The 26476-nt window shown below is 52.7% G+C and overlaps 2 protein-coding genes across 11 annotated transcripts in view; one reads left to right on the top strand and one right to left on the bottom strand.

Annotated features, from left to right (window-relative positions):
- Positions 1 to 1124, top strand: part of ATG7 (autophagy related 7) — a 246801-nt gene extending 245677 nt beyond the window's left edge. For both annotated transcript variants that reach the window (XR_009448517.1, XM_059663590.1), the window contains one exon: positions 854 to 1124. Coding sequence is in view for 1 of the 2 variants with exons in the window: in XM_059663590.1 (XP_059519573.1) it covers positions 854 to 886 (33 nt within the window). In the remaining variant the exon portion in view is untranslated. The remainder of the gene's footprint in view (positions 1 to 853) is intronic.
- Positions 1125 to 1730: 606 nt separating this feature from the next.
- Positions 1731 to 26476, bottom strand: part of VGLL4 (vestigial like family member 4) — a 146375-nt gene continuing 121629 nt past the window's right edge. For 8 of the 9 annotated variants that reach the window (XM_059663594.1, XM_059663597.1, XM_059663600.1 and 5 more), the window contains 3 exons: positions 10106 to 10328; positions 4890 to 5010; positions 1731 to 4497 (listed from right to left, as the gene is read on the bottom strand). In XM_059663594.1, the coding sequence (XP_059519577.1) occupies positions 4223 to 4497; positions 4890 to 5010; positions 10106 to 10328 (619 nt within the window). In that variant the 3' untranslated portion in view covers positions 1731 to 4222. Of the gene's footprint in view, positions 4498 to 4889; positions 5011 to 10105; positions 10329 to 25433; positions 25529 to 26476 lie in introns of those variants that run through there. The other variant, XM_059663601.1, reaches the window with a different exon arrangement.

Consider the following 26476-nt stretch of genomic DNA (forward strand, 5'->3'; position numbering starts at 1 on the left):
GTTGAGGTGGCCTTTTGCAACCAGTTCTAGGAATTCTAAAAGTCTGAAGGCGTAAGTTCACGGACCAGACCCCGAGGGAGTCCAGGCTACGAGGAGCCCAGGGACGCCTGTGCTGGCCAGTGGGCCAGGCCTTCCCCCACCTTTTCTCATTTCTGTGGGGATCCTATTTTCCCCATGTTCACATCTCGCCCCACCCCAGGTCAGACTCAGGCTCTCCAAGGACATACTCTAAGGGACAGGCAGGATCTGGTTGTCTCCACTGCCCTGCCCCAGGCGCCCGCTGGGGCTGGTGGGAAGGCTGACTCTAAAGGGGCAGCTCTTTAGCGTTTGTCCAGGCCTGTGGTTTTCAGTCCAGTTGGCACCTGGACCACAGGCACATGATGATGGGGCAGCCCACCAGGGTGGGAGCCTGCGGAGGAAGGAAGTGTGTGCACAGCCCGAATCCCACCCTCAGGGAGCTTACCTTCCAGAGAGCAGGTGGACAGAAAGAAGGCAGCCATTAAAGAGACAAGATGATCGGGCTCAGGGTCAGGGCCACAGAAACAGGAGCGAGTGGGGGCTGCCTGGGGCAGGGAAGGCAGCTCTGCCGGAGATGCTGAGGAGGCGTTCGCGCTCCCCGGGGCCAAATCCCAGCTCGCTCTTCCCCCGGACTCGGCCACCGGTTCAGTTACCAGAGATCTCTTGGGCAGCTGCCTTCCCTTCTCCGAGACGTGGTTTCTTAGACAAGGGAAGTGTCAATCTCAGTGACAAAGGCGTTGAGGCACACAGCGTGTCACCTGCAAGTGGGAGCCATCGTCCCTTTTGCTTAGTGACCGCTGAACACTCTGCTGAACGTCTCCCCTTCTCCACGCAGATCTGGGACATGAGTGACGACGAGACCGTCTGACCGCCCACCCTCAGTGGCCAACTGCTGCCTGCTGGGGAGCTCACAGTGGCCAGAGCAGGACTGCCGCCTACGACCGGTGACTCTGGGCCCTGCATCCCCCCACCTTTCGTTCCTTCCTCTCCATACCTTGAGGACTGGGGCCCTCCCTGCCCAGGAGCTTCTGGCGTTCTTCATTTCTGATTCGTGACCCTGCCAGTTCTGAGCTAAATAATAACCTTGGCACTGCCATCAGCTGGGGCGAGGCTCCCTCCACGAGCATTCTTTTTTCTCGTCAGTGTCTGTCAGGCTCCCTAGGAGCCTTTCCACCTTGGCCCCATGGGCTGGCAATGAGGACAGGCAGAGGTGCCCTAACAAACTAAATGGTCTCCTTCTGGAGACCACTGTGGGGCTGCACTGCAAACCCCATGCCTGCCCTCCACCACCCTCCCCAACCCTGGGTTCCTCGGTGGTGCCCAGCTGTGTCTGCCTCAGTCTGTGGCCAGCAGGTGGTGAGAGTTCAGATGGGTTCTGCCTGATCTTCTCTTTATCCTGAGTCTGCACACCTATGGCACCCAGAGAGGGTATGGAAACTTCTCATCCTTGTGGTCTCATCTTTAATCTCAGGCCTGGAACCAAAGTCAAGATGGAGTCTGAAACTGACTCTAGTAAGAGTAGGATTTCTGGAGGTTAGGTTTTCAGTGAGGATTCTCGGAGAGAGTTAAAATTCCAGTTTTCTAGCCTATATGAGGCATAAACAGGGGCTCCTCTGTAGACAGGTGCAGTGTTGCTAAGCACCCCCACCCTCCCTGGGCTTCACAGCAAAGCCCTGGTACTGTCACCCCAGGACCAAGGGTCACACGAACAGTCCGTGGTTTAAGAGCACTTTATTATTGTTCTTAAGGCTACTTTTAAGTACAAAAAAAAGATGGCCTGCCAAACCTTTTTTTTCTTCTTCTTCTTCCAGGAAAAACAGGCCACAGAGAATGGTATATTACAGATTTACAAACATGGAGAGAACTGTCAGAACGCACTGCGGACGGCGTGGCTCTGTGAAGACCTCACCGTGCTCCTCCTGCAGCCGGGGAGTGTGCCCCTTCCCAGTGAAATGTTTGGTTTCCTGCTTTCCCATCTGCTGAGGCCCTTCTGGGTACTGCCTATCCCAGATAGGTCAGTGCGCAGGGACCCAGCTGCCACACCACTGTCCCTCCCCGAGCGGACAGCTGTCCGAGGAGCCGTTCTTCACAGAGCCCGCTGGCAGTGGGGTTGTTTCCTGTGGCGACGCTCAGTAGCCTGTAGCAGTAACAAACTAGTGGCTATTAAGGCAGATGCAGTGTTCTCATAGAATAACTGTGTTCCTGCACTTTTACAGACAAATCTACAACAAAAAAAAGATCAACTTTTTTTTTTCCAAACAAAAAATTATGAATGATTACAATAGGAAAGGGAAAAATTAAATAGCTACATATCATTAACAAATTAATTGTTCTTCAAAAAATACCTACAAATTTCTCTGTACATTCTTTACGCACAGCGTAATGATGGTCTTAAAGTTACCTATATAAAAAAAGTGTTCAACAATTCTTCCTACAGAAAATACAGGGGCCTGGATGCAAAAGCCTGGAAGCCCAGTGAAGTGGGAGTGAAATGTGTGCAGGGGCGAGAGGACAGGGCTTTCCTTTCGCCTTTTCAAAGGCCTGCAGCCACCCTGTGACCACAGCAAGAGCCAATCCTCCAACCTTTTCACCCAGTGCCAGTTTCCAAAATGGACCAGCTCACCTGTAATTTCCTCATGCTGAAAACCAGCCTGGAAGGCTCCTGTGAGTCCACAGTGCCTTGCAGGTGAGGTGGTCATGCCAGCATCACCTGGCCAGGTGACTTCTTAAACCCTCCAGTGAGCGAGGCTGGAATGTAGCCTGGTGGAGGGGCAGGGGGATAGACACATGCGTTTACTGAAAAGAGGAGCAGCTGTTGAACATCCACAGCTGTGTCTGTCATGCTTTCTTCATCTAATTTCTAGTTAGTAGCTATTACTATAGCAAACGATAATAAATGCAGTAATAACTGTATAAAGTCAGAGGAATGTATACTGCCTTGGCCCCAGCGTACGAGGAAGCACACAAAATAGCATATCACAGATTGTCAGTAATCTGCTGTTCAGCCAAGGGAGAGTTAAAGGGGGCAGTTTCTGCACAGAAGAAAGTTGGAAGACACAACTCCCAACCCCCCTGGGAGCTAGTAATAAGCAGACAGGGATGCAAAAAATAAATGATGCTGTCAGCCTGCAGCAAAAACTCCAGCATCCCACAACACGGCTGACCAGCGACTCGACTGCCCGTCCCAGGGCCTACCAGGGGCCACCTGGCCCCCACTACTAGGGAGTAAGGTGAATATCAAATACAAATCTTAGAGTACAACTGTACCAGCAGTAAGTATATCTAGGACTGTAACTGACAAAAATAAACTAATTCTGAACAGAAGCTAGTAAGTATTAAGGTTTGTGTTTACTGTCTGTACAATTAATAGAAACCAGCTATTTTTCTCCCTTAAAACATGCATCACATTTAAAGCACTACGGAACCCCAGCTCTAGCCTAACACACTGCAGTGTTTAGGAAAAGGAAAATGCCCGTGATTGGTGGAATCTGCAGTCCAGTTGCAAGCACCTGAAATCTAGAGAGAAAGACCTATAACCGGTATGAGACTTCCCCTTCCAAAACTGTTTAGTCTAAATTTAAAAAACAACAAAAACACAAATGGTCAGAAATGTCATCCTTAAACCCTTTGTTTTTCAGCAGTTTGCCCTCAGAGTACTAGCATCTCACATAAAGTTGTCAAGCAGGCAACTCCAGTCCTCCTCCAATAGTGCAAATCAGACACAAGAGTCCTCCGCTCTCTTCAAGTAGACGCACACACACGTGAGCTGCACCGAACATGCCATGGAAGCTAAGCCGCACACACCCGGCCCCGAGAAGCACATGGAAAAGCACAAAGCGTTTGGGTCACCAGCGTCATGGCTTGTGACTGAGAAAGTGCGCGCCATGGAGTCCCGACCCTGTCGGGCAGCAGACCTGCAGCAGAGGTTTCTTTGGTAACTGAGGCAGGAAGTTAGGATGCTACATGAGACAGATGTTCCACACGCCGTTCCTACTATCATGTTGGAGGGCCCTGGCGTACGAATACCAAGCAAGCACAAAAACAGAACAAAATCCCCGACATGGTTTTTGCAAATAAACCATCCCTTCCCTTCCCCCCACCCCACTCCCATGATATTTTTTTTCCTGTTTTTTTTTAAGCACTGACTGTTCAAAGCTCAGGCAAACCATGCAGATCGACGTCTTGCTGGAGGACGGTGCTCTCTTCAGGAGACCACAGAGGGGGAGTGACTGTGGCTGACCATGTGGGCAGAGGGGCTGGAAGGCTGGCCCCTACGCGAGGCCGACTCGGGGCTGCTGGATGCGCCGTCCTTGGCTGCCTTGATCTGAAGCCACGTATCTCCCAGGGCTTTGGCAAAGTGGTCGTCCACGGAGCCCGTGATGGACACCGAGTTGGGAGCCGGCTCAGGCTCCTTGTAGTTCTTGCCCAAGCTCCTGCGGAAATGCTCCTCCACCACGGGGTCACAGGTGGTGGTGGCAGCTGTGGGGGGGGACAGCGGTCAGGGCTGGGGCAGGGGCAGGGGCACGTCTCTGCACCTGCAACCTGGCGTTATGCCTGCCGCCCAGGGCTAGCTACTAGTTGAGAGAGAATGTGGCAGTAGGGGATGGTAGAGCCTATTTTTACCCCAACTAGAGAGAGCCTACAGGTCAGGGCCAATGTGTGTCTTCCCTCCTTCGCACCCACACCAGGCACAATGCTAGGAGCATATGTGCTCCAAAAATCCCACTTTTTCCGTCTCAACTAGAAATCAGCTCCAGGACACCTAGAGGTTCCCGTCTACAGCATGAGATGGGAGGAAACGAACTCCACTTGAAGTCGTGTTGACTGAGGAAGCTGAGCCCCCCTGGCCACCCCACTCCAGGGACACTTACAGCTCGGGGTCCTCCGGTAGCTGGCCGGCCCGGCCACGCAGCCGCTGTGCGCGATCGGACAGTGGGAGAGGTTGCAGTTGCGGGCGCTGGCGGAGGCGCAGGTGATCACTGAAGGCCGGTTCTGGAGAGAGGAGGGGGCTGGCGTCAGCTCGGGCTTGGGAACACAGAAGCAGTTCTGCTTCCCCAGCCCAAGCCCCCAGTCCTTCGACACCTGCCACAGCTCAAGCAGGGCGCACCCCTCCCACCCCACAGCTGGGCCCTTGACCCAGCACCCAAATCCCCCTTCTGTCCACCCCAGCTCCTGCATACAGGCCTCACCAGCACCATCCACCATTCTGCTGAGAGCCCTTCCTGACTGAGGACAAAGATCTAAGTCCAGCCCGTCTGCAGCCGCCTCCTTCAAAAGTGGAGTCAGTGCTAAGGGACAGCAGCGCATCCAGAGGGAGGGTGTGTGAGGGGCCTCCAGTGCTCCTGGTGCGGCTGAGGGCCCGCGTGGAGGCTCTGGGAGCAGCGAGCGGCCCTGCCTCCGCAGTCTGTGCCACTCTTTCCCAGAGGCTCTGAGTGGTCCCTGTGCCTTCCACACACTTGGTTTCTGCTTCGGCCAAAGTCAGCTCAAGTTGGTTTTTATTAGGACCACACAAATGGAGACGAATGCAGGAAACACGAGTGTATGAATTACATGCACATCACCCCTCCCCCAATCCGCTGCGCCGATGCTTTCCTTCCCCAGGACAGCCACACTGCCTGACAAGCTCCACTCCTGGAAAACCCCGCTCCAATACCATCACTGTCAAGCCTTTCAGGACCCCGCCCCACCCGATTCCGCAAGTAAAGGTGCCCTTCCAGGTGCACCCCGTATGCCACCAGCACCTGCCGCCTCCTCCAGACCACGCACACTTCAGAGCAGGGAGCACAGCGAGTTTCCGGATCCCCAGGCTGTGCTGCAGGACCTGGGGCAGAGCATCTGAACCGAACTGCGCTTCCTCAGGCTCCACCAGGGACAGTCTCTCCTGTTGGCCCCGAGGGCAAGACAGACGAAGATGTGCACTGGGCTCCAAGAAGACCCGGGAGGAACTGGTTGAAGGGTCACCCCAAAGGGCCCAATGACAAGAGCAGTGTCGACGGGAGGGGACCGGGCTCGTCCACCCAGCTTTCCTTTCAGGAGTCCAGCAGCAGCCAGTACACAGATTCACACAAGGCTTCCCATCAGCCTTCCCTCCGTGGGCATGAACAAGGCTGACAAGGGGGGGGATACGCACAGTAACGACGACTCCAGACCCAGACTGCGATCAGCAGGGGTCGTCCAAGAGCAAAGAGATTTAGGAATTTCAGGTTTTTCCTCGGACCCCTTTTCTGTGCCGCCTGCCTACAGCCCCCCCCCGCCCCACTCCCCCCGCCCCCGATATATAAAACACCTGAATTTTGTCTCTCAAGATGGATTTAAGAATTAGTTCTCCCATCTTCTTGTATTAGGCCTTCTCGAGCAATAAACATTTCCTTGCTCAAAAAAAAAAAAAATGACAAAAACATGTTCTGGGATAAAAGATCTGGATCTACTAGAAACTGGGATTAAACACAAGGGCCCGGGCTTGGGTCTAACAAGAAATTACACCCCAGATGGGGCAAGACGTGGCTGAGCTGCAGCATGAGAAGGAAGAGTTTAGAATTTTTATTAAAAGCATGACTCGTCAGCAATAGGGATGGAACCACCAGTCACAGCGTGGGGCAAAGAGGCCCAGGTGAGAGGTGGCTCTGCGGCCAGGCAGACCTGGGCGAGAGGCCCTCCTCAGGCAGGGCCTGCAGCAGGTGCCTCCTGCACTCGTGTTCCTGTAGGAAACCGCACGACCAGCACCTGACAAGGGACTGGAGGACCCACCTCCTGGGATGAAGGGTGTGAAAGCCTGGCCCACGGTCGCCTGTGGAGCCCTGCTCACCAGGTGCTGCTCGGACCGCACCTGGAGGGCAGCCTGCAGCTGGAGCCCACCTCTCGAAGGGTCTATTAAATCCCCGAGCCCATGATCGCTCCCCTTCCCTCTCGGGAACGTGCCGGCACCTCCATCTACGAGGTAGGGCTAAGGCAGGTTCATAAGGGGCCTTGCCCGTTGGCCAGGTTGGAAATCTGATCCAGGCTGGGGGCCAACTCTTAAGCCTGACTCGTAAGAGTCAAGTTGATCTCAGGGCTGTAGGCAACCACGCTGGGCTGGCCATGTGCATCTCAGAGGAGAGGATACAGAGACCCAGACAGGCATGGGGCAGGGAGGAGGGGGACTCTTGTGTCCTCTCCTGCCCTCCCAGGCAAGGGCCAGCCCTTCCTTCCTCAGCCTGGCTGTACCCATGACCCTCCCAGGAAAACTCCCTTCCTCTTGTGCAGAAAGTAGCTCTGACAGGTTTCTATTCTTTGCAACCAGAATCCTGACCAACGCAAATGTCAGAAAGTAGGGATGTGTTTGGGGGAAGGGTCTTGGAAGATGAAAAAAGGCGAAGTGTCACAGAATGGATTTAGGAAGCTTAGACTAAAGGATGAAGCCAACATCCAGCCCGTATGCCGGTGCTGTCCAAAGGCGGGAAAGGCCATTCCAGGAGAGAACATGGCTCCTCCTAGCGGGGGTCACTCAGCTCCACTCAGCCCTTGTGCCCCCACACTCCCCTCCGCTCTGGCTGCCCTAGGGAAAGAGCGGCCATTTGAGAACAGTCAGATGCACACTGTGCCTTAGGTTTTGATAGTTAACCTTGTCCTCTCTCCTTGTTTGCTGTTGCCCTCAAGGCCACCCTCTCGGTAACTTGTGTACCTTTCTTTAGAACACTCCATATCCTCAGAGCTGCCTTTACCAAACCATAAAGTGGGGTGACACTTTCTACAGCCTCCCCAGACAAGCCTCTCTGGGAATTTTCCAGCCCCAGTTCCCAGAGTTCTGAGTCACACTTTCCAACGGAGGGAGGAAGGCTTCCCACACAGCCCGTCCTGCCTGCCACCCGCGCCCACTGCTCCAGGAGGCCCGCCTCACCTGCCTTTCCCTTGCTCAGAGCTGCAGGGGACACGCACGCCTCCCCACAGCAGCCATCCATCCCGACTGCTCACAAATGAAACGGAGCTCCTGGACATGGGTGGATGCCTCTGAGCTGCTGGGAACAGGCACAGTGCCCCTCGTCTCTGTCCTCAGCTCAGCACCTGGCACAGGACTCGGTAAGTGCCCGAGCAGAAGCTCAGGCTGTGGCGGACCGTCCAGGAAGAGCTCGAGGAACGGCTGCTATGTGAACAAAACGTGCTGACCAGCAGTCAAGGTGGAAGGCAGACTGATAACCATTTTACCACTAACCCGAACCCTACAGCGAAGCTTAGGTCAGTGGCCACCATGTTGGGGAAGCCAGAGCCACTGTGCCCATCCCAGGAAAGCTGTTGGCTTGTTCAGTGGCCGCTGGCCAGGAATCCCATAGAAACATGATGGGAACTCAAGGTTCTCACTCCTAGAAAACCTGCTCCCAGCCCCACAGACAGCTGACGGGGGGGGGGGCCTCTGCTGGAGTGGGCAGCAGGCACACTTTAGGAGAGGGCTGGGGAGACCATGGTGAGCACAGCAGCCATCACTCCATCCAGAAGTGCACTTTCCACACAGCAACTGTGGCTGGGAACCAACCAGACGACCCTCGGAAGCCTCCACAGAAGCCGAGGGCAGGCAGGGCTACCAAGGGCCGGCCCTGCTCTCCAGGAGGCACTGGAGCTTCCTCCCCCGGCCGCCTCCTCAGAGACGGGCTTTCCCGTGAACCCACACCCCTCCCTAAGGAACCCCCGCAGCAGTGGCCGTGGCCAGAGGGCTGCCTTCCCTGGAGCCTAGAAATAATTCCTTCTACGCCAAACCACCTCCACTGTGGCCGTCGCCCTAGAAAGCCGGCCTCTGCTCACACATTTCCCATCCTGGACCGTGAGCTCTTTTCACTGGGACATGCCCTGTACACATCTCTGTATCTTGGGAGCTACGTGGAGTGCCTGAGGCGGGTCAGCCCCTAGTACTGTTCAATCAATGAAGGGCAGTGGTAACCTGGCCCCCTGTTCTTATAAGAACAAGTGGGTGTTTATTGGCACATTAATCGTTAAAACACCACAGTTCAGTTACTTGGTTACCTCGCTCCTCCGGACTAAAACTGAATGCCACGGTTTGCTTCACGAGCTTCCAGCACACGCCCTGCCGCCTAGTAGGTATCCACCAGTTTCGTTGAATGAATGAATGAAACACATGGGACTACGATGTCGGGCTCCGGGGTGGGAAGTGCAGGCCCCAGGACCACCTCTCCTGGGCCTGCCCGCAAGCAGTCGTCACTGACGAAACCAGACGCGTACCAGGCAGTGCCGGCTGGGCTGGGCACAGCTGGCCAGGTGGAGCCGCTGTCAGAAGCCGGGCCTGGGGCAGGGAGAGGAGGGCCTCGGCCGTGTGCTGGAGGGACCCGTCGGCAAGTGGGAAGCTGGGGCCTGGCCGCCTCCCGCACACAGCACAGCCTCTGCTCACGTCAGTCAGTCTCAGCAAGCACTGACTGAAGGGGACTTGCTATGTCACAGACCCCAGAGGTTCAGAGAGAAGGGCCATGGGCTCATGCAGTGATCCCAAATCCCAATGCTACTGCCTCCTTTTATGATGTATGTCCTCAGGGACCCCATTTTTAAGATTTTTTTCCCACCAGGCAAACTGTATTAAGCTATAATTTTTCCTGAATGAAAAGCATCCCTATCTGCCAATCACCGGTTTCTGACCAGCACAAGCAAATACCATTGTGACCACTGACGTCCTAGGGTTCCAGCCCAAAGCGCTTATGACGGGCAAGCGTATGGTTGCCGTTAGGGCCATCACACTGATCCTAACAGAGACAGAGCCACCAGGAAGACAGCTGAAAACACCTAATCTAGACCAGCCTGGTCTGCGCAAAGAAACTAAACCCCAAAGACATTCAACACCTTGTCCACGGCAGTTAGTCCTAAGAGGTGAGGCCCAGCAGGTGCAGGTAGGCACTAAAATGTGAGGTGGTGTTTGGTAAAAGGATCCCTCCGGCTGTCGCTGCTGCGGCTCCCTTGGCCCCAGGGCAGAGCCAAGGCGGAGGGTGGACTTACCCACCATCTCTCCCCACTTTCCCCACAGCCTCTGCTTGGTGCTCTCCACCCAGCCCTCAGGCCCCAAGCCCTGAACCCACTGCTGGCCACCAGCCCAAACCCTGCTGCACTGACATACCTGCTGCCGCTCCACCGGGGTCAGCGTGGGCGAGATGCCCGCCGGCCTGCTGGCGTCCATGCTGTTCTTGGTCAGTGCGAGGGGCTGCTCCATGCTGAGGCTGGGGAGGGACGTGTACAGGTGGTTGCCGTGCAGGCTCACGGCGGGGGCCACGGCCCGCTCGATGGGGCTGCGGCTCCGCTCCCGGGGGTCTTTCCGGCAGTCTCCGTTGGCGGTCTTGTTCCTGAGGAAGAGGAATCACTCAGATGGGGATGCCTGCATCTTGTGAACGGCCACGTGCCAAGCAGTTCACACAGATGATTTCATTACCTCTTCACCTTGCCGTGGGCAAGTATCGTATCAACACCCCCATTTTCTGAGGCTCAGGTCGAACAGCTCACCGACCAGGACGCTAACCTGGGTCGGGGTGACCGCAATGCCCCTCGGTGCCCGGAGTCTGCTCAGCAGCCTGTCCACGCAGGCCATGTGCCTACCCGAGCCTTTCCACAAACACTCCACTTTCCCAGAGTCTAACGAACTATCCTGGGTGCTTGGAGCCATTTATAAGGATGAAGACCATAATGGTAACTCAGAGGAACCAAAATGCCTCTGTGTGCCCGGTCCTGCCCCACAGGCGCTATGAGCTCACTTGACCTGAACAGCACTGAGGGGAAGACGCCGTTACTACCCCCTTCCCAGATGGCAGAACCAAGACTCAGAGCAGCCACGTCGCTGGGCCAAGGGTGCTGGCCGAGAGGCAGTGGCGTCTGCTCTGGCTCATGGTGTGCGCACCTACAGGCTTGTCTGAGCGTGGAGACCTGCACGCAGCTAAAACCGGAACTCACCAGCACGCGCATCACATTCGGAAAGGCCACCGACTGGTGCTCAGAGGCCTCAGCGACATGCTGAGCGCGTGGCAGGTGCTGTGTGCAACGGGGACAGGATGGTAAACACCCCCTCCCCCACAATCTGATGGATCTAGTCTAAGGCAACATCATATGTTGCAGCTGTTAGAAAATGACACAGCCAGGTAATGAATGGTAAGGCAAGGCCGACAGAGACCACAAACGCTGTTCCCGTCTCGGCCCTGGTCCCTCCTTCTCCTGTTTGTTCCAGGGGAGTCTCAGCCCCTTCAACCCACCATGTTCTCCTGCTGGCAGAGCAATCTTTTCTTCATGGTAAATGAGCGCGTCTTTTAACCAAGAATGTGGTCGATAATGACTTCAGTGACTTTTCTTTAAGAAATGCAAACTGTTCTCAGCGCTTGAAAGTAGTCATCCTCTTGCCTCAGCAGAGGAGAGGGGAAGAGAGGGGGGTGGGGGGACATAGTGATCTGGTTGCCTACTGTACCCAGGATGTGTCCCGACTGGGAATCAAACCCGGGACCTTCCAGTGCATGGGACTACGCTCCAACCAACTGAGCCACACCGTGTGGTCAGGCACGGACAACGTACTTTACAGCACGGAAGCCTGGGCTCGCACACCAAGAACCCAAAGGAGGAAGCAGCACAGCCCACTGCCGCCTCAACTGGCCGAATGTGATCAAATGATTTAGTGTTTTATACACACGGGAGGAAGGGGGGAGAGAGGCAGGCATGCTGTTTTGTTTTTTGTTTTATTTTTTTAGAGAGATAGGAAGGGAGAAGGATAGAAGAGATAGAAACATCGATGAGAGAGAGAAACATTGATCAGCTATCTTTTGCATGAGCCCACAACCTGGGCAAGTGCCCTGACCAGGAATCAAACCTTGATCTCTTGGTTCCTGGGTCAATGCTCAACCATTGAGCCACACCGGCCGGGCCAGGCATGCTGTTTTAAACTTCAGAGTCACATGCATCCTTTATCCAGGTTTCCCAATGGTGACATCTGGTAAAACTACAGTATGACACAACCACGCTCCTGACACTGAGACAATCCGCCAAATCTTACTCAGATTTCCTGTTTTATTTGTATTCATTTCAGTGCTCCCTTTTTATAAGCAGATCCGACCGAACATATCAAGCCCTAAGTTGCACGTCAGTGGCCTCCTAGGCCTGTCCCACTCTGGTCCTGACCACGTTTCCATCCTCGTCTGGGTTCCATGCCCACAAGCTCATGCTCAGTAGTTACAACAGTCTGCCTGCCATGTCTCTGACTGTATATATATGCCCCCTCCCCTGACACACACACACACACACATGTGCATGTGCGCACACAGCCAAATGTGTCTGCAGCCTTCGTGCTATGCCCTGGATTCCAAAATGCCCCATGCAAACCTTTAATAGAGCCCCCAGCATACCACCAACGGTTTCTTCACCGTGCACACACTTCCTAAATGATATGACTGTCTAAGCACTAGGCTGTATACCTCAAAACTAGTATAAAAGAGTGTTAAGTGTCAACTGTAGTTGAAACTAAAATTTAAAAGTTTCCTTCTAAGTTTGGATAAAATAAAATTGTATGTTTCACAAGATATGTAAATCGCTTCCCTGACACAATCTTCTCTCCCGTCCCCGACCCCAAAAGCGTAGTTCCTGACGGCCATTCAATGAACGAGGCCAACGGGGGACAGGTTAATGGGCTTCTCAGTCAGAGTCATCCTGATTCAGGCTCCAGTGTACGCAACCAGCGGTAACTGAGCTCCTGTTCTGGGACAGTTACAGCAGCAAGACAGCACTGCCGCCTGGGGGTGCAGGTGAGGGGGTGCGGGCCAGGGAGGCGGGCAGGAGGCCGAGAGTCTCTGGATGAAGAGGCCCAGGGTCAGTAACCACGTCCACGGGAACGGGGTGCCCGAAGGCAGCAGTGAGGTGTCGCAGGGCACACAGCCGACGGGGCAGCGCCACAGCTGACGGGGCAGCGCCACAGCCGACAAGGCAGCGCCACAGCCGACAGGGCAGCGACGCAGCCAACGGGGCAGTGCCACACCCGCAGCTGCCACCTGTGCTCAGCGCCCACACCGCGCGGGGGGCGGGAGAAGGGACGTTGGGGGACGAAAACCAGAAACACGGTCACCCAAAAGCATGACGCAGTGGGGCATCACGGAGCAGACGACGCTGCGAAACACAGAAAGAAAACGTCTGAAGAACTCGCTGGTTAATTTTAGTAAAATTATACATTACTCACATTTCCAGCTCATTTTCCTAGTTCCTGGAGCTTAAAGACAGACATTGTTTTCCTGGCCCCCCTCCCATCCCCCCGAGTGAATCATACCCGGCTCTGCTGCTTCCCAGAGCATCATGTGCTCCCACGGCCAACAGACCCAAACCACACGCTTCCTGCCCGGGGGACGGAGTGGCCTCCGGGAAAACACGGCTGCGGCCCCGTCAGGGCCTGAAGGCTCATGGGTGGCTGGATACCCGACACCACGGTGTCACTGCGGCTCCAGGGCGCCCTGGCCCCTTCCTGGGGCCTCACACCCATCTGGGGGGCCATCTCCACTGCCAACAGTTTTAGGAGAGAAAATGGGAAGCTGGGGGGGGGGGGCAAAGTAAAAAGGTGGGAAGAAAGAAAACCCCATTGCACTTCCCTCAGTGACAGAGTGCTCCAGGGAATGCAGCCACAGGCTACCGCTCGGAGCTGAGAAAGCAGACATGTCTACAGTGTCTGGGGAAGGTCAACCAGGGCCCACATGTGAAGCTGAAAGACTCCACCGCATTGAAGTTTGCTGCACCCACTGGACCCTCATGAGGGTGAGATTCCCGCCCTTACACCCCGGAGCTCTGGGTCTAAAGCAAACCCACGGGAAGGTATTACAGCGTCAACATGCTCGGGCCTTAGTGGAATCGATTAACTATGGACAGCTGTTAGCCAAACCCACGTGAATCTGAATTTGTCCGACAGGGGAGGGTATGCATAGGAGAGGTTTTACTTAGTGCTTTCGAGGAAATATTCTGGGATCCTGTGGGTCCCGTGCGGCAGGCACCTGGCAGTCTCAGGACGAAGCAGGGGCCAGTCCAGCCCCACACCAGTCCCCGGATGCGCAGAACACCCATGAGATGACAGTGGTCCTGCCCGACCCCAGACCACGCCTGGCAGCGGTGAACAAAGGTCTGGGAGCAGGGGCCCTGGGCGGTCACCGCCGTGACAGTCCTCCCTCCAACCAACCCAGGCCCCTTCCTCCTCCCACGGCTTTCCTGGCACAGCATCTCCTGCTGGGAACCTCAGGAGGGTCACCAACCTTCAGTCCAACACTGATAACATCAAAGTTCTTAAAGCACCTTTAATTTTTAAGAAGTCCCTCAGAGAATATACTTAATGCCACTGAAGTGTGGCTGAAAATGGCTAACATGTCATACTTTACCACAATTTAAAATAGGAACCATTTTTAAAGTCTCTCTGTATGAAAGGCTAATATGCAAAGTGTCCCCTTAGGAGTTCGACCGGGAGACCAGGAGTTCGATCGCTCGCTATGACGTGCGCTGACCACTAAGGGGCGGCGTGGAACGAAGGAAGGCCCCGGCCAGCAGCTGGAAGGGCCCAATCGGCCCTGATCGCCGGCGAGGTCTAGGGACCCTACCCTAGGCCTCCCCATGGCCACTACTTACAGAGTCCTCAGGTTCATGATGTGCATCAGGTGGGTGCCCTGCCCAGGTTTACAGAAAAGAGGACCAAGGTGCAGAAAATGAACACTTAGCCTCAGATCCAGATGGAGGCAGGGTGTCACCTGCCATTCAGCCGTTCTCACCTCAGGTACGACAGCTCTGTATCACCCCCAAGCTTCCGGGAGGCCTTCCTGGCCCCCCAGACTGCAGGGATAGTTAACAGTGAGAACCTGGACGTGTCTGTGAAGGCACCAGCCCCCAAGGCACACCCGCAGTGAGCTGTGTCGCCGTACTGTGGTCATCAGCCAGCTCCGTGGAGCTGTCCCCAGGGGCAGTCCAGCCGCCCCAGCTGGACCAGACACCCTGGAGGCCCAGGTCTGCAGGCTCTGTCCCTCCCCAGTGCCGGGCACAAAACTGAGCACACAGCAGGTGTGTTCACAACTATTCCTTGAATATGTGAATTATTGAAGTACAGGTACTATGCTGGGCCCAGTTAACAGCCTCTGTGGTGAATGAAAAGGGAATTGAGGACATTTCAGAGGAAATTCTCAGCAGAAAAGACTTCTTTTTCTGAAAAAGCAGTGTTCAGGGAACATCTAAGCACTGGGCATCGGTGGTAGTGAGCTGTTTCCTCCCCCTTAACTACCTTCTCCAGCTTTTGTTTTCCTCCGCCCACTTCTCGATGTCCCCCAGCTTGTCCAACCTTCACACTCATGGGATGCCCACATCACCCCTTCCTTCTCCTTGTGAGCAGGACACTTCACTGCTGCTTGGCCAACCCAGAAGGTTCTTGGTTTGTCTCCAAGGCACCCTGGCCCAGTCTCATCCCTGCTCAGTACCCATTCGGACGGGATGTGGAGGGGGCAGCCCTGAGCAGATGCCGACTGCATGTGGAGGTGCTGGGAAATGGCAGGCTGCGTGTCACGGGCAGAAGGCAGTTGGGAAACACTTGCATCCATGTGTCCCAAAGACACGGAGCCACCCAGGGTCAGCAGTGAAAAGGGGGAAGAGACTGCCTTTCCTTAAGGGCAGAGAAAGACAGTGTTGGGTAAGACAACTATCATGGCTTAATCTCAAGTAATCCAGAAAACAGTCACACCTCACACCCTGCCACCATCAAAGGCTCAAGGGAACCCAACCTGAGTGTGAAGGACACTGCCACTGGCAAACACTGTTGCCACAGCTATCCCCCCACATCAGATGTCCCCCATTAACTCCCAGCAAAGGCAGCACCCCCTTCCTGCTAACTCAGATTTCAAAAAAATCAGCCACACGGAACTAAGCAACACCTCATTTGCTCAAACACGTGACATGACCTGCAGTCCCGGTGAGAAAAGCATGTACCATTGCAACATTGCCCTCAGAAAGCAGTGTCCAAAAGAAGAATGCAAAACACGTATCTTCACCCCCCACTTTATAGATGAGTAAACTGAGGTTCTGAGAGGTTGAGTAACTTATCTGAAGTAAAAGGATTCTACTTTATGTGACTGGTTCCAAAGCCTTTCTTTTGCACCTTCCCCTCTCAAGAGAGAAGTTGAGAAAACTACAAAGACCTATGTACCTACCACCCAGAGCTGAGAAGTGAAACCGCACTATCCTGTCTGCTTCAGACCTTTTCTTTCCTCCTAAAGGAAAGACCGGCCGTGATCAAAGCAGAACAGGATGGAGACAGCCGCTGCCCCTTCTCCCTCCCCTCACCCCAGGTGCACCTGCTGTCCAGGATTTGGGGATATTCTTCCTATATGTAAATATATCTATAAATAACATGTAGCACATTTTAAACCCACGGTATCACACTGTATGCATTGCTTTACAACCATGCTTCCCCCGCCTCACCTGGTGTTGGGGCCCTACCCATGATCTGACTAGAGATCTAGTTTGTCCATCTTACTTTGCTGCTGTACAGTATTCCTTCCTATGAGCACCCCACAATTTACTTACACCCCCTCCCCAGTGAGGTATTTGGATAGTCTCTGGGTCCTCCTTACTGTGCACAGCTCCATGTTTATATCCCTGTGCCCGTCTCCTGCGCCTGCTGCAAGGTTTCTGAATGCCTCCTGGGTAGTTACCCAGAAGTTACCAGCGTGGCTGAGGATCTGTTCATACATGTGTCCGCCATTCTACTTTCTTCTCTGAATTACCTTTAACTTGTTATGGGTTGAACTATGTCCCCCCCAGAGATGTTGAAGTCCAAACTTCCTGCCTGCAAATGGGACCTTATTGGTAAACGGAGTCACTGCAGATAATGAGGTGAAGATGAGGTCATTCGGGTAGGCCCTCCTCCAATGGGACCGGTGCCCTTATAAAGAGCAGACGTTTGGACAGAGTGACAGGCATGTGCAGAGGAAAGAGGATGCGAGGACATGGGGAGGATGCTATCGTTAAGCCAAGGAAGGCCTGAGCAGGGCCTTCCCTCAGCCCCGGGGGAAACCAACCTGCTGACACCCTGACCCAGGCCCCAGCCCCTGAGCTGAGAGACAACACCTTCCTGTTTAAACCACTCAAACTGCGGTGCCCGGTCACGGGGGACCTAGAAAACTAATACAATTTCCACGGACTTTTTTTTAAACCCCATTGCTGTATACATGGTTGGATATTGTCCACACCCATGTTTTTTCTACCGTATTTGTATTAATCCTGCGCCCCCCACCACCACCAAAACTGTTTCAAGTTTCTTCTGGACATTTTTCAACAAGGTCCCTAAGACCCACTGGCCCTCAGGGGTGCAAGCCTGCCATGGTGAGGCAGTTACGCACCCAGGGAAGACAACAGGAGTCAAGACCAGTGTGTGAGGCCTGGCCTGCCAATCAGACGCTGGAGGGCCAGCTGCCCCCCCCACCCCCCACCCCCCACTTCTCCTGCAAGTGCAATGCAGAAGCCAGGAAAAGGCATCCCACCGCTCCTTACACTCAAGGAGGAACATTTTGGATGCATGAGTGAGTGAGTGAATGAACGGGCAGATTTTTTATTATTATTCCTGCACCCGTGGGCCCATTGATAACAAATACCCCGAGACCACAGCCCAACGCTGAGTACTGACCACCGCATTCATTCAGTGCTTGGGCCAAACCTCGGAAGTGCCCGCCACCATTCCCGTGGTGCATGGAGGGGAGGGGACCCAGACACTCAGCCCAGAGTCGAGTGGCTGGTAGGTGATGGGGGTGGGGTCTCAAATCATGCCAGCCCTTCCTCTTCTGCCGAAATTGCCTGCAATGGTTTCAGAAGCAGCACATTTCTGCGGGGCTGGAGGGCGAATCGACAAGACGGGACAGTAAGAGGAACCGCACAGGTTATGTGGCCTCCTCTCTGTAGCTGAGTCAAGGGTTTCCAATGAACGCGCTCTCCAGAGTGAGTGGCCCTGACGTAGCACAGTCCACGCAGCCTCCAGCCTTGAGAAACTTCACCTCCCGCGTCCCTCCTGCAGTTCGGCCCTAACCAGCGTGTGCGTGATGTGCTCCCGCCACACCTGTCGTCCTTCCCGAGACTGGAAAGAGCTCCAGGGGGAGGGGTCTCCGCTCTCCCCCAGCACGCTCACCGTGTGGATGTGCTCGAGGAACCGGGGGCGCCCAGGAGCCCGGGCCCCCCATCGGGAGCCACAGGTGGGCACTCAGGCAAAGCTCTAGGTAACCCAAACGTGAGCCTGGGAGACAGGGCGCAGTGACACGGTTTGAGTTAGCAACTCGCCCGAAACAAGTACCCTCCCCCGTCTCGGAGCCTCGTGCTCCCTGCCGCCCGCGCTATTTGCCTTGCGAAGCGGTGGCCGCCGGAACAGGCCTCCGTGGGCCGGCTCCTTTCTGTGCCCGGTTTCCTCCCTTGGTTACGGGCGGTCATTCCTGGAGGAACTGCCTGCCATCTGCTGGGATCCCTTACCTCCCCCTTGCCCTCACCGTGGGCCTAAAAGCCAGGCAACCGGGTCTGCTGGAAGGATGTGTAAAGGGAGAGTCCCCAGGGCCGCGTGAGTGCGGTGCCCGCATCTCCGGCATCCAGACATCGTATTTCCTCGGGAAAGCAGGGCTTCCCGGCCGGCCCCTGCCCAGGAGCAAGACCCGCCCGCAATGTCAGCCTCAGAGCAGAGCAGAGCTCCTACACGCTGGGGGAGACTCGCATTTCTGCATTGCTCAACTCTAAGTAAAAAAAAAAAAAATGTTTAACCAGTTTTCTTTGACTACAACTGTCTGCACATGTTTTCCATCTTTAGCTGAGACAGGAGGAAAAAGTAAAGTCTGAGAAACGAGGTCAACCCTGAGAACAGGATTGGAAACGCATCTGGTCTGCCCCCACATTAGCACCTGCGACCACGAAGGCAGGGGGCTCCCCCGTGGGGCCGGGCCGGGACTTGCTACAGACGGGCGGGCACCCCCGTGTGCACCACACACCGCATGCCCACATGCGTCCACTCAGCGTCTTCACATGAATGGAGATATTGCTGAGACGGATCAAATACAAGTTAATTTAAAATTCCTACTGCTACTAAATGTGTGGTCATTTCTGTCATTATGTATCCTCTCAATAAGTGATGTAACAAATACAACCACCATCAGACTTTGGGCATTAACGAGACTCGCTGCACCAGAGGAGGGATGGAAGCATGACATCTTCCTTCTGTGACTCAGCTACAATGTCTGAGGTGGGCAGGGACCTTCTCTGCAAACAGACATACCCACACGGCGATACTCCGCTTGGCTATCCTTTAAGGGCCACATGATACACCTGGGATGAGGAAGGACGGAAGCGAGGGATTTGCCCAATGAGACCGCCCGCCGTCCGGAGCCAGCTTTTAAATGCAGTGTCTGCACCAGCTTTGCTGGGGTGACCAGAAGCTCAGTTCTTCCTGCTGTGCCCCCATTCCCTCCCCCCGCCCCCCACACACTCACACGCCCTTGTGCTAGCAAAGTGTGGAACCCGCTGCTCAGGAAGCACACGATGGAACTCACTCCCTTCCTCAATCATCCACCAACCAGCCCGAGACTCGGAAAGAACTGGCGTTACTTTCCAGACAGGCCTGGAGGGAAGCAAACCAGGGAAGGGGATGCTACGCACAGCGCACTGCCCAGACGTTTCCACAGTCAGGGTCCGCCATGGGGCCTGGCACACAGGAACCACTTTATGTCTGAACCAACCAAAAGCAAACCAGTTCTGGGGGAAAACCAGCACCAACCGGTCTGAGTAAGACAGAGGCACTCCTGAAGCTGCCGGGCAGCACCTGGCGAGGGAGACCGAGGAACCACCCAGCCATGCAACCCCCCGGTCGTCATTTCCGCTGCATTCTTCTGGTCTGCTGCCGAGCCAACTTTCGTAATTCCATTCCAATGCTTTCGATGGCTCACTCTTAGCTTTCACTCCACATTTCGCAGCAAATTGCTGGAAAACATTATAAAACCGTCAAGGTTGGGTGCTTTGTCCTCCTCACAGGAAGTTTCCTGGTGAAATGGCGGTGAATAAAGGGAGGGACGCGGGATCGCAGGGCCCCTCGGATGCTACACGCACGGCACTTACCTCCTCCCTAAGCAACTCACTCAACTATTGAACCTTCAATAAAAGTTCTTCCTCATAATGCATGAAACCTGCTTTCCTGTAGGATTCTTGGTTCAAAGTGCAGTCCTTTGGGAAAATCTCAATGAAATCCATTTCTTCTTCCAACTGCTTCTATGTCAGCTCTGCCATGCCCAGAATTCTCTTCACCAAACGAGAATCCCTCCAAATAACCCCAATACCAGACCCCCTCCACCCCGTGCTGTCACCCACCTCCTTGTGGTCTCCAAATTAATATTCATCTCCAGGCGCAATGTAAAGAACAGCGCACACAAGAAAAGATCACTCCCTTCCATTTATGGTAGCTTATTTCTGAACCAAAAACCAGGGCATAGGCAAGCGCTAAAATAATCAGAATAGAACATTCGAAATCAGGATTATTCCAGGACCTGCAGTCAACTGTGACCCCACCATCCACAGCACCCCTCGAGATGCCAGCAGTGACTTCTGCAGCCTGTCACACAGCAGGTGTGGCCACCTGAGATCCCCCTGCTCAGCTTTTTTCTTTTAATTCCACTATATCTGTGACCCCCGTACTGGCTGGAGATATAGATGAGTTACTGCATATATCTGCATCACACATGCATGCATATCAGAGACAAACTATCAAATTTCCTTCCTGTGCTATTTACTGTATTGCAATTCCCTCCTCCCTCACTTCTTCCCCTCCCCCCTCCCTGCTACTAAATGTGTGGTCATTTTTGTCATTATGTATCCTCTCAATAAGTGATGTAACAAATACAACCACCATCATACTTTGGGCATTAACGAGAGTTGCTGCACCAGAGGAGGGATGGAAACATGACATCTTCCTTCTGTGACTCAGCTACAATGTCTGAGGTGGGCAGGGACCTTCTCTGCACAACAGACATATCAACATGGCGATACTCCGCTTGGCTATCCTTTAAGGACCACATGATACACCACAATCCCATTGCTATACCTGAGGGCAAGCAGGCACCCCCACCACCACCACCATGGGGGTGATAACCAAATTGTTTTGTGGACTTATTGATATTAGAGGCTAACCTCTAACTCAGTACATTTATTCGACACTAAACAACAATTAGAAAGCCAGTCTTCCTTTTAGAACTGCCCACCTACCCTGACTAGCATCAGACACTTGGCAAGCAAAATTAAATTATTGAGTTAAGTGATAATTACACTAAAACGTTTGTGAGTATAGTACTGAGTGTATAAAATGGTTAAATGGCCATCTAATAAAAGATATCGAGGCATCTGCCAAATAGTTTTTAAAATAGTTATCACTTAATATTAAATTAACTTCTGTAATTATTCATTATAAAATTGTTATTAAAGGGCCTTCCATCCGGGAGGAAATCAGGTAGTGCACTACTTTCCTCTGAGCTGAACCCCATCTTTCCAAACGCTAGTGCAGCGGTTCTCAACCTGTGGGTCGCGACCCCTTTGGTGGTCGAACGACCCTTTCACAGGGGTCGCCTAAGGCCATCCTGCATATCAGATATTTACATGACGGTTCATAACAGTAGCAACATTAGAGTTATGCAGTAGCAACGAAAATAATTCTATGTTTGGGTCACAGCATGAGGAGCTGTATTTAAAGGGCCAGAAGGTTGAGAACCACTGCCCTAGTGGAAAAGGTGGCTAAGTGCCGGGAGCCGGTCCATCCTTGCTGTTTCAAGGGACCTGGCATATATGGCATACAGTTCTTTTTTTTTTTTTTTTTTTTTTTTTTTTTTTTTTTTTTAATATATTTTATTGATTTTTTACAGAGAAGAAGGGAGAGAGATAGAGAGTTAGAAACATCGATGAGAGAGAAACATCGATCAGCTGCCTCCTGCACATCTCCCACTGGGGATGTGCCCGCAACCCAGGCACATGCCCTTGACCGGAATCGAACCTGGGACCTTTCAGTCCACAGGCCGACGCTCTATCCACTGAGCCAAACCGGTTTCGGCTGGCATACAGTTCTTAATATGTTTGCTCACCTTCTTGGCGCTGTGTTTTAACCAAGGTCACCTCTCCGAGAAAGGTTGTTTCTCCAGGTAGGAATTTTTCCCTGAAGTCAGGGAGGGGATGCCTCTCCTAGAAAGGTTGTTTCCCCAGGTAGGAATTTTTCCCTGAAGTCAGGGAGGGGATGAAACTCCTTAACTAAGTGCCAGGCGGGTAGTTAATCACTACAAACAATCATGCTTAAGCTACATAATCTTTACTCCCTGGAATGGAGATAAGAAACGCCCTAACCTTTGTAATAGAGATTGATAGGATTGAATCAACTGGTATAAATACAGATGTAACAAGACAGAAAGAGACAGAACTCAGAACACAGAACTAAGGACACAGGAAGACAGGACCAAGAGAGACAGAGCCTAGGCACAGAACCTACACAGAACGTCCTCTAGAGACAGAAGAACTTCGCTGGAGATCCAGAGCAGAACCTCTCTGGAGATCCAGACCAGAACTTGGCTGGAGATCCGGGCTAGAGATCCTGGCTAGGCTGCTGATCAACTGAACGCTGTCTCCGTGTCATTCCTTCTTCGCCGACTCCGTCCACACCTTTGGGGACCCCTGGACCTGCTGGGGCTGGACCCCGGCATATAGCTAAGGCATTTTTTTCTTTACTTAGATTACATAATAGGCGCTGATTTGAATTAAAGACTATTTCAAGGACCCCCAGGTGGTCAAAAAAGCTCCTAACATATCGACAACTGGCACAAATTACTAATCAATTTCTATTCCTAAAGCAAAGTTCCAAGGGACCTAAAAAAAAATAATGCTGATGGCCTACTTCATTTTTCTCTGAGTTATAAAATCCATTTCTTTACAATTTTTCTCATTTTCAAATTCTTCATAGGACTCAGAACTGGCTTTCCCTAAGCTGTCTGCTTAGCTTCACTGTAATATCGCTAACATCGAAGTGGCCTCTGACTATTAAAACCATGTTTAGTCCAAAACTTGGAACCCTGAAAATGAGGGAGAAAAGGAACCCGGGGATTCCACTCAACACTGAAATGGCATTTCCCCACCCCACCCCCAAAACTCTTGAGTTGGGCAATTCTAAAAATGCCTTTAGAGAATCCACAACGACCATCCCCCAACACTCCCAATGGCACACACTTTCCTTTTCATGAGCAAGGACTTCCAAAGCCAAATGGTGACGGTGAGCCCTAACTACCCTTTAAATTAAAATTACCACCCTGTGACTGCATTATTAGGCACCAAATATCACATCCTGGGAGAGAGGAACTTCTGTCCTCCAAACTGCTCACTTCCTCCCAGCTTGAGGATGGACCACAAAGGCTAAACCCTGCTTTCCATTCTTTTGGGTAATAGACTCATTATTGTTTGTCAGCTGAACTAAATAAAGTTAATCATTAGTCCTAAGAAGGTATTTTAATTTACAGTGGTACAATAAACATAAAATTCATCATTTTAGTCATTTTAAGTGTACAGTTCGGCAGCATTAAATACATTCACACTGTTGTACAACCTTCTAACTCCTGTTTCCCCTCCCCCTGGCAAGCACCATTCTACTTTCTCTTTCTATGCATTTGACCCCTCACAAAGTGCAGTCATACACGATTTGTCCTTCACTTATCACCACACCCTGGGGGTTTACCCATGCTACAGCTCGGGCCGGAGTGTTGTTCCTTCTTAAAGGCTGAGGAATAGTGCACTGTGTGTACCAACCACATGGTGTGTATCTGGGTGTAGTGACGGACACCTGGGCTGCTTCCACCCTTTGGCTTCTGTGAATGCTGCTGCTATGAACCGGGGAGTGCAAGTATCTCTTTGAGACTCTGCTGTCCATTCTTTTGGGTATCTATACCCATAACCACACTTGCTGGGTCATACGGTAATTCTATGCTTACGTTTTAGTCCTTAGATGTTTTGACACACCAGTGGTGGTACAGCAGGTTGGAGCAGGGTGCCATTTCAAGATGTTTGTCCCTCTCTACCAGCGAGAAATAAGAGGTTTCCGAAAGGTTGGGTCTGACCCACCACCACAACAAAATGCAAGTCTTTGTAAACACAGCCCAAGTGGCTCACGAGAGAAATGCTCATGGACAATGTAAACATTTGACATAAAAGTTAAATAAACAAAACGCATCCATCGCCAGTTCACTAAATTCGGCAAACACAGGCACACGGTCCATGAGGCGGCAATCAACAGTGAGCGTGGTGGAGACTCACAAGCTACACACATATTTGTGGTTCTCATTTCTCACCATGGGCCTTTAAAAATTACTTCGAGTCATCAAGGATGGCTAATGTTAATAATATGTAAGTAATAACTACCATTCGTATAACATTAGCGGATGGTTTTACACAAAGTGCTTTGCACATATATTATCGCCAGCAGATCTTCACCCTGCAACTCCTCTGTGCTGTCCAGAAAACGTGTTTCTCAGATGATGGGACTGAAAGCCTGCCGTACCGATCTGTGCAGACAGGTGAGACATGGCTCCCGCGGTCCGTTACTTGGCTCTCCGTTTTACCCTCAGCTTCACTGCAGAGCGAGGAGGGGAGGAAAAGGGCGGAGGGGTGGCTGCTCTGCGGAGTCACTTTACAAGTTCCCGAGAGAGTAAACAAAAGCACTCATTTTCTATTAAATGTGAAGGATCTCTCGGTGTCTAATGGATCTTGTGCGCTCAGACAGCTCAAAAGAGGAACTCAAGTAAAATTTCCATGGAGGGACGTGGTCAAATAGCTGAGGTCAAAACCTCTAGACTGCAATTGTGGCCAAGTGCTTTTATTTCCCTTATAATTTTCTTTAAGAATAAATGCTAAACCTAAAACATACCCTCTTTTGGAGGGGATCCTGGCAGCTAAACTCAGTGGGAAGAAAAGGCACCCTCTACGCCCCAAATCAGCAACCACTCAAGCCAGGCGCCATTGTCTAGAGGTGATCACATGATAACCCAGCCTGGCAATCACATGTCAGCCATCACCTGAAACTTGGTTCCTTTCAGCCCATTAAGGAAACAATTACCAGTGTGCACAAACCCTAGCAGCTTACACGTGCCATCGGTGGCCAGCCTGCAGCCCAGTGCACAGCCCTCTCTCCCTGTGCAGTCCCCTCTCGGAAGAACCTGTACCTGACATGGGATCTGATTGGGACAAGGTGCCATTCGGCGCGGGGTGAGGGATGAGAGGGAAAATCACTGCTGTCCCTTCTGAGCAAAATCAACTCTACCTCTCCCAGCACTTGCTGCCTCACAGTTTAAATTAATTACAGCTGAAAATACAGGGTTACCATCTGGTTTGAAAAAGCAAGGATAAGGGAATAAAATGAAAGGGTTTTTGGTACTAACCTCACTTTAATCATTGCCAAAGAGCATGAAGACAGCCCAGCGTCCTCCCACAAGAAAGCCTTGGGCCTCACAAACTTGGCAAGCAGTCCCAGGCACAAAACTGGAGAGGCGGACGCCTGTCAGAATAAAAGTCCCCGGCCGGAGGGAGCTGTGCAAGGTAAGGGGCCCGCCTGCCCCGGGCTGCAGGAGAAGTTTCCTCTGGGTCCTGGGATAGGTTAGCAACTCCTGGGAGGGTTTATTTACAGAGGGTGACTTGCCAAAAAACGTTACACGCATCATTACAGTTCCATTTTGTGAGAAAATAGGTCTGCTGTCAGAATTATAGTATGTGATTTCCCCTTTCTTTGTTTCTCCATCTTGCATAACGTAAGGCTTTTATAAAACTCCAAAATTAAGGCTAAACAAAACACCTGAGAGGCAGGCTGCTGGGGAAGGCAGCCAGCTCTGCCGGAACAATGCATGCAACTCCGCGGCACCCTCGCCACCGGCCCCTGCAGAAGGAATGTCAAAAATCCCTCGTTTTCCTCCGCTGCAGCCGCAACTACAGTCTCCCTTGTGTTTTGTAGGGAGCAGCTTCCTGCTGCTTTCCTCCCACCAGCAGACTCCTGGGTGAGAGGCGCTTTTCTGTTTGGATTCTTGGGCTGCAGAAAATGCTGACTGCAGGGCTAGGGAAGGCGAGGTACCACAGCGACCCTTGGTCTGGCGTGGTGGGCTGAAGGTGGGCGCAAGGAAACGCCGAGTCAGCAGCTCCCTTAACCCCTTCCCAGCGTCAACCAGCCCACAGAAGTGGAGCATCCGTCAGGTTCTCCGTCCGGTTAAGTTAACGTTTCACGGCCCGCTGCTGAGTCCTTTTTGACCCAGAGGAGTTTTGCAAATAAAACCTATTATGCACCTGAGTCCAGGTGCTTTCAGAAAGTAACACCCACCGAGGCCCAGCGGTGTTTCCTGAAATAAACTCTGATCAACCAGTCACAGTCTTTATAAACCAGAGATCGGAATTGTAACAGAGAAGATGACGGAGACAGGCATTTCTATTCTGGGGG

The sequence above is a fragment of the Myotis daubentonii genome, chromosome 14 (genome assembly GCF_963259705.1).
Source record: "Myotis daubentonii chromosome 14, mMyoDau2.1, whole genome shotgun sequence".
NCBI lineage: Eukaryota > Metazoa > Chordata > Mammalia > Chiroptera > Vespertilionidae > Myotis > Myotis daubentonii.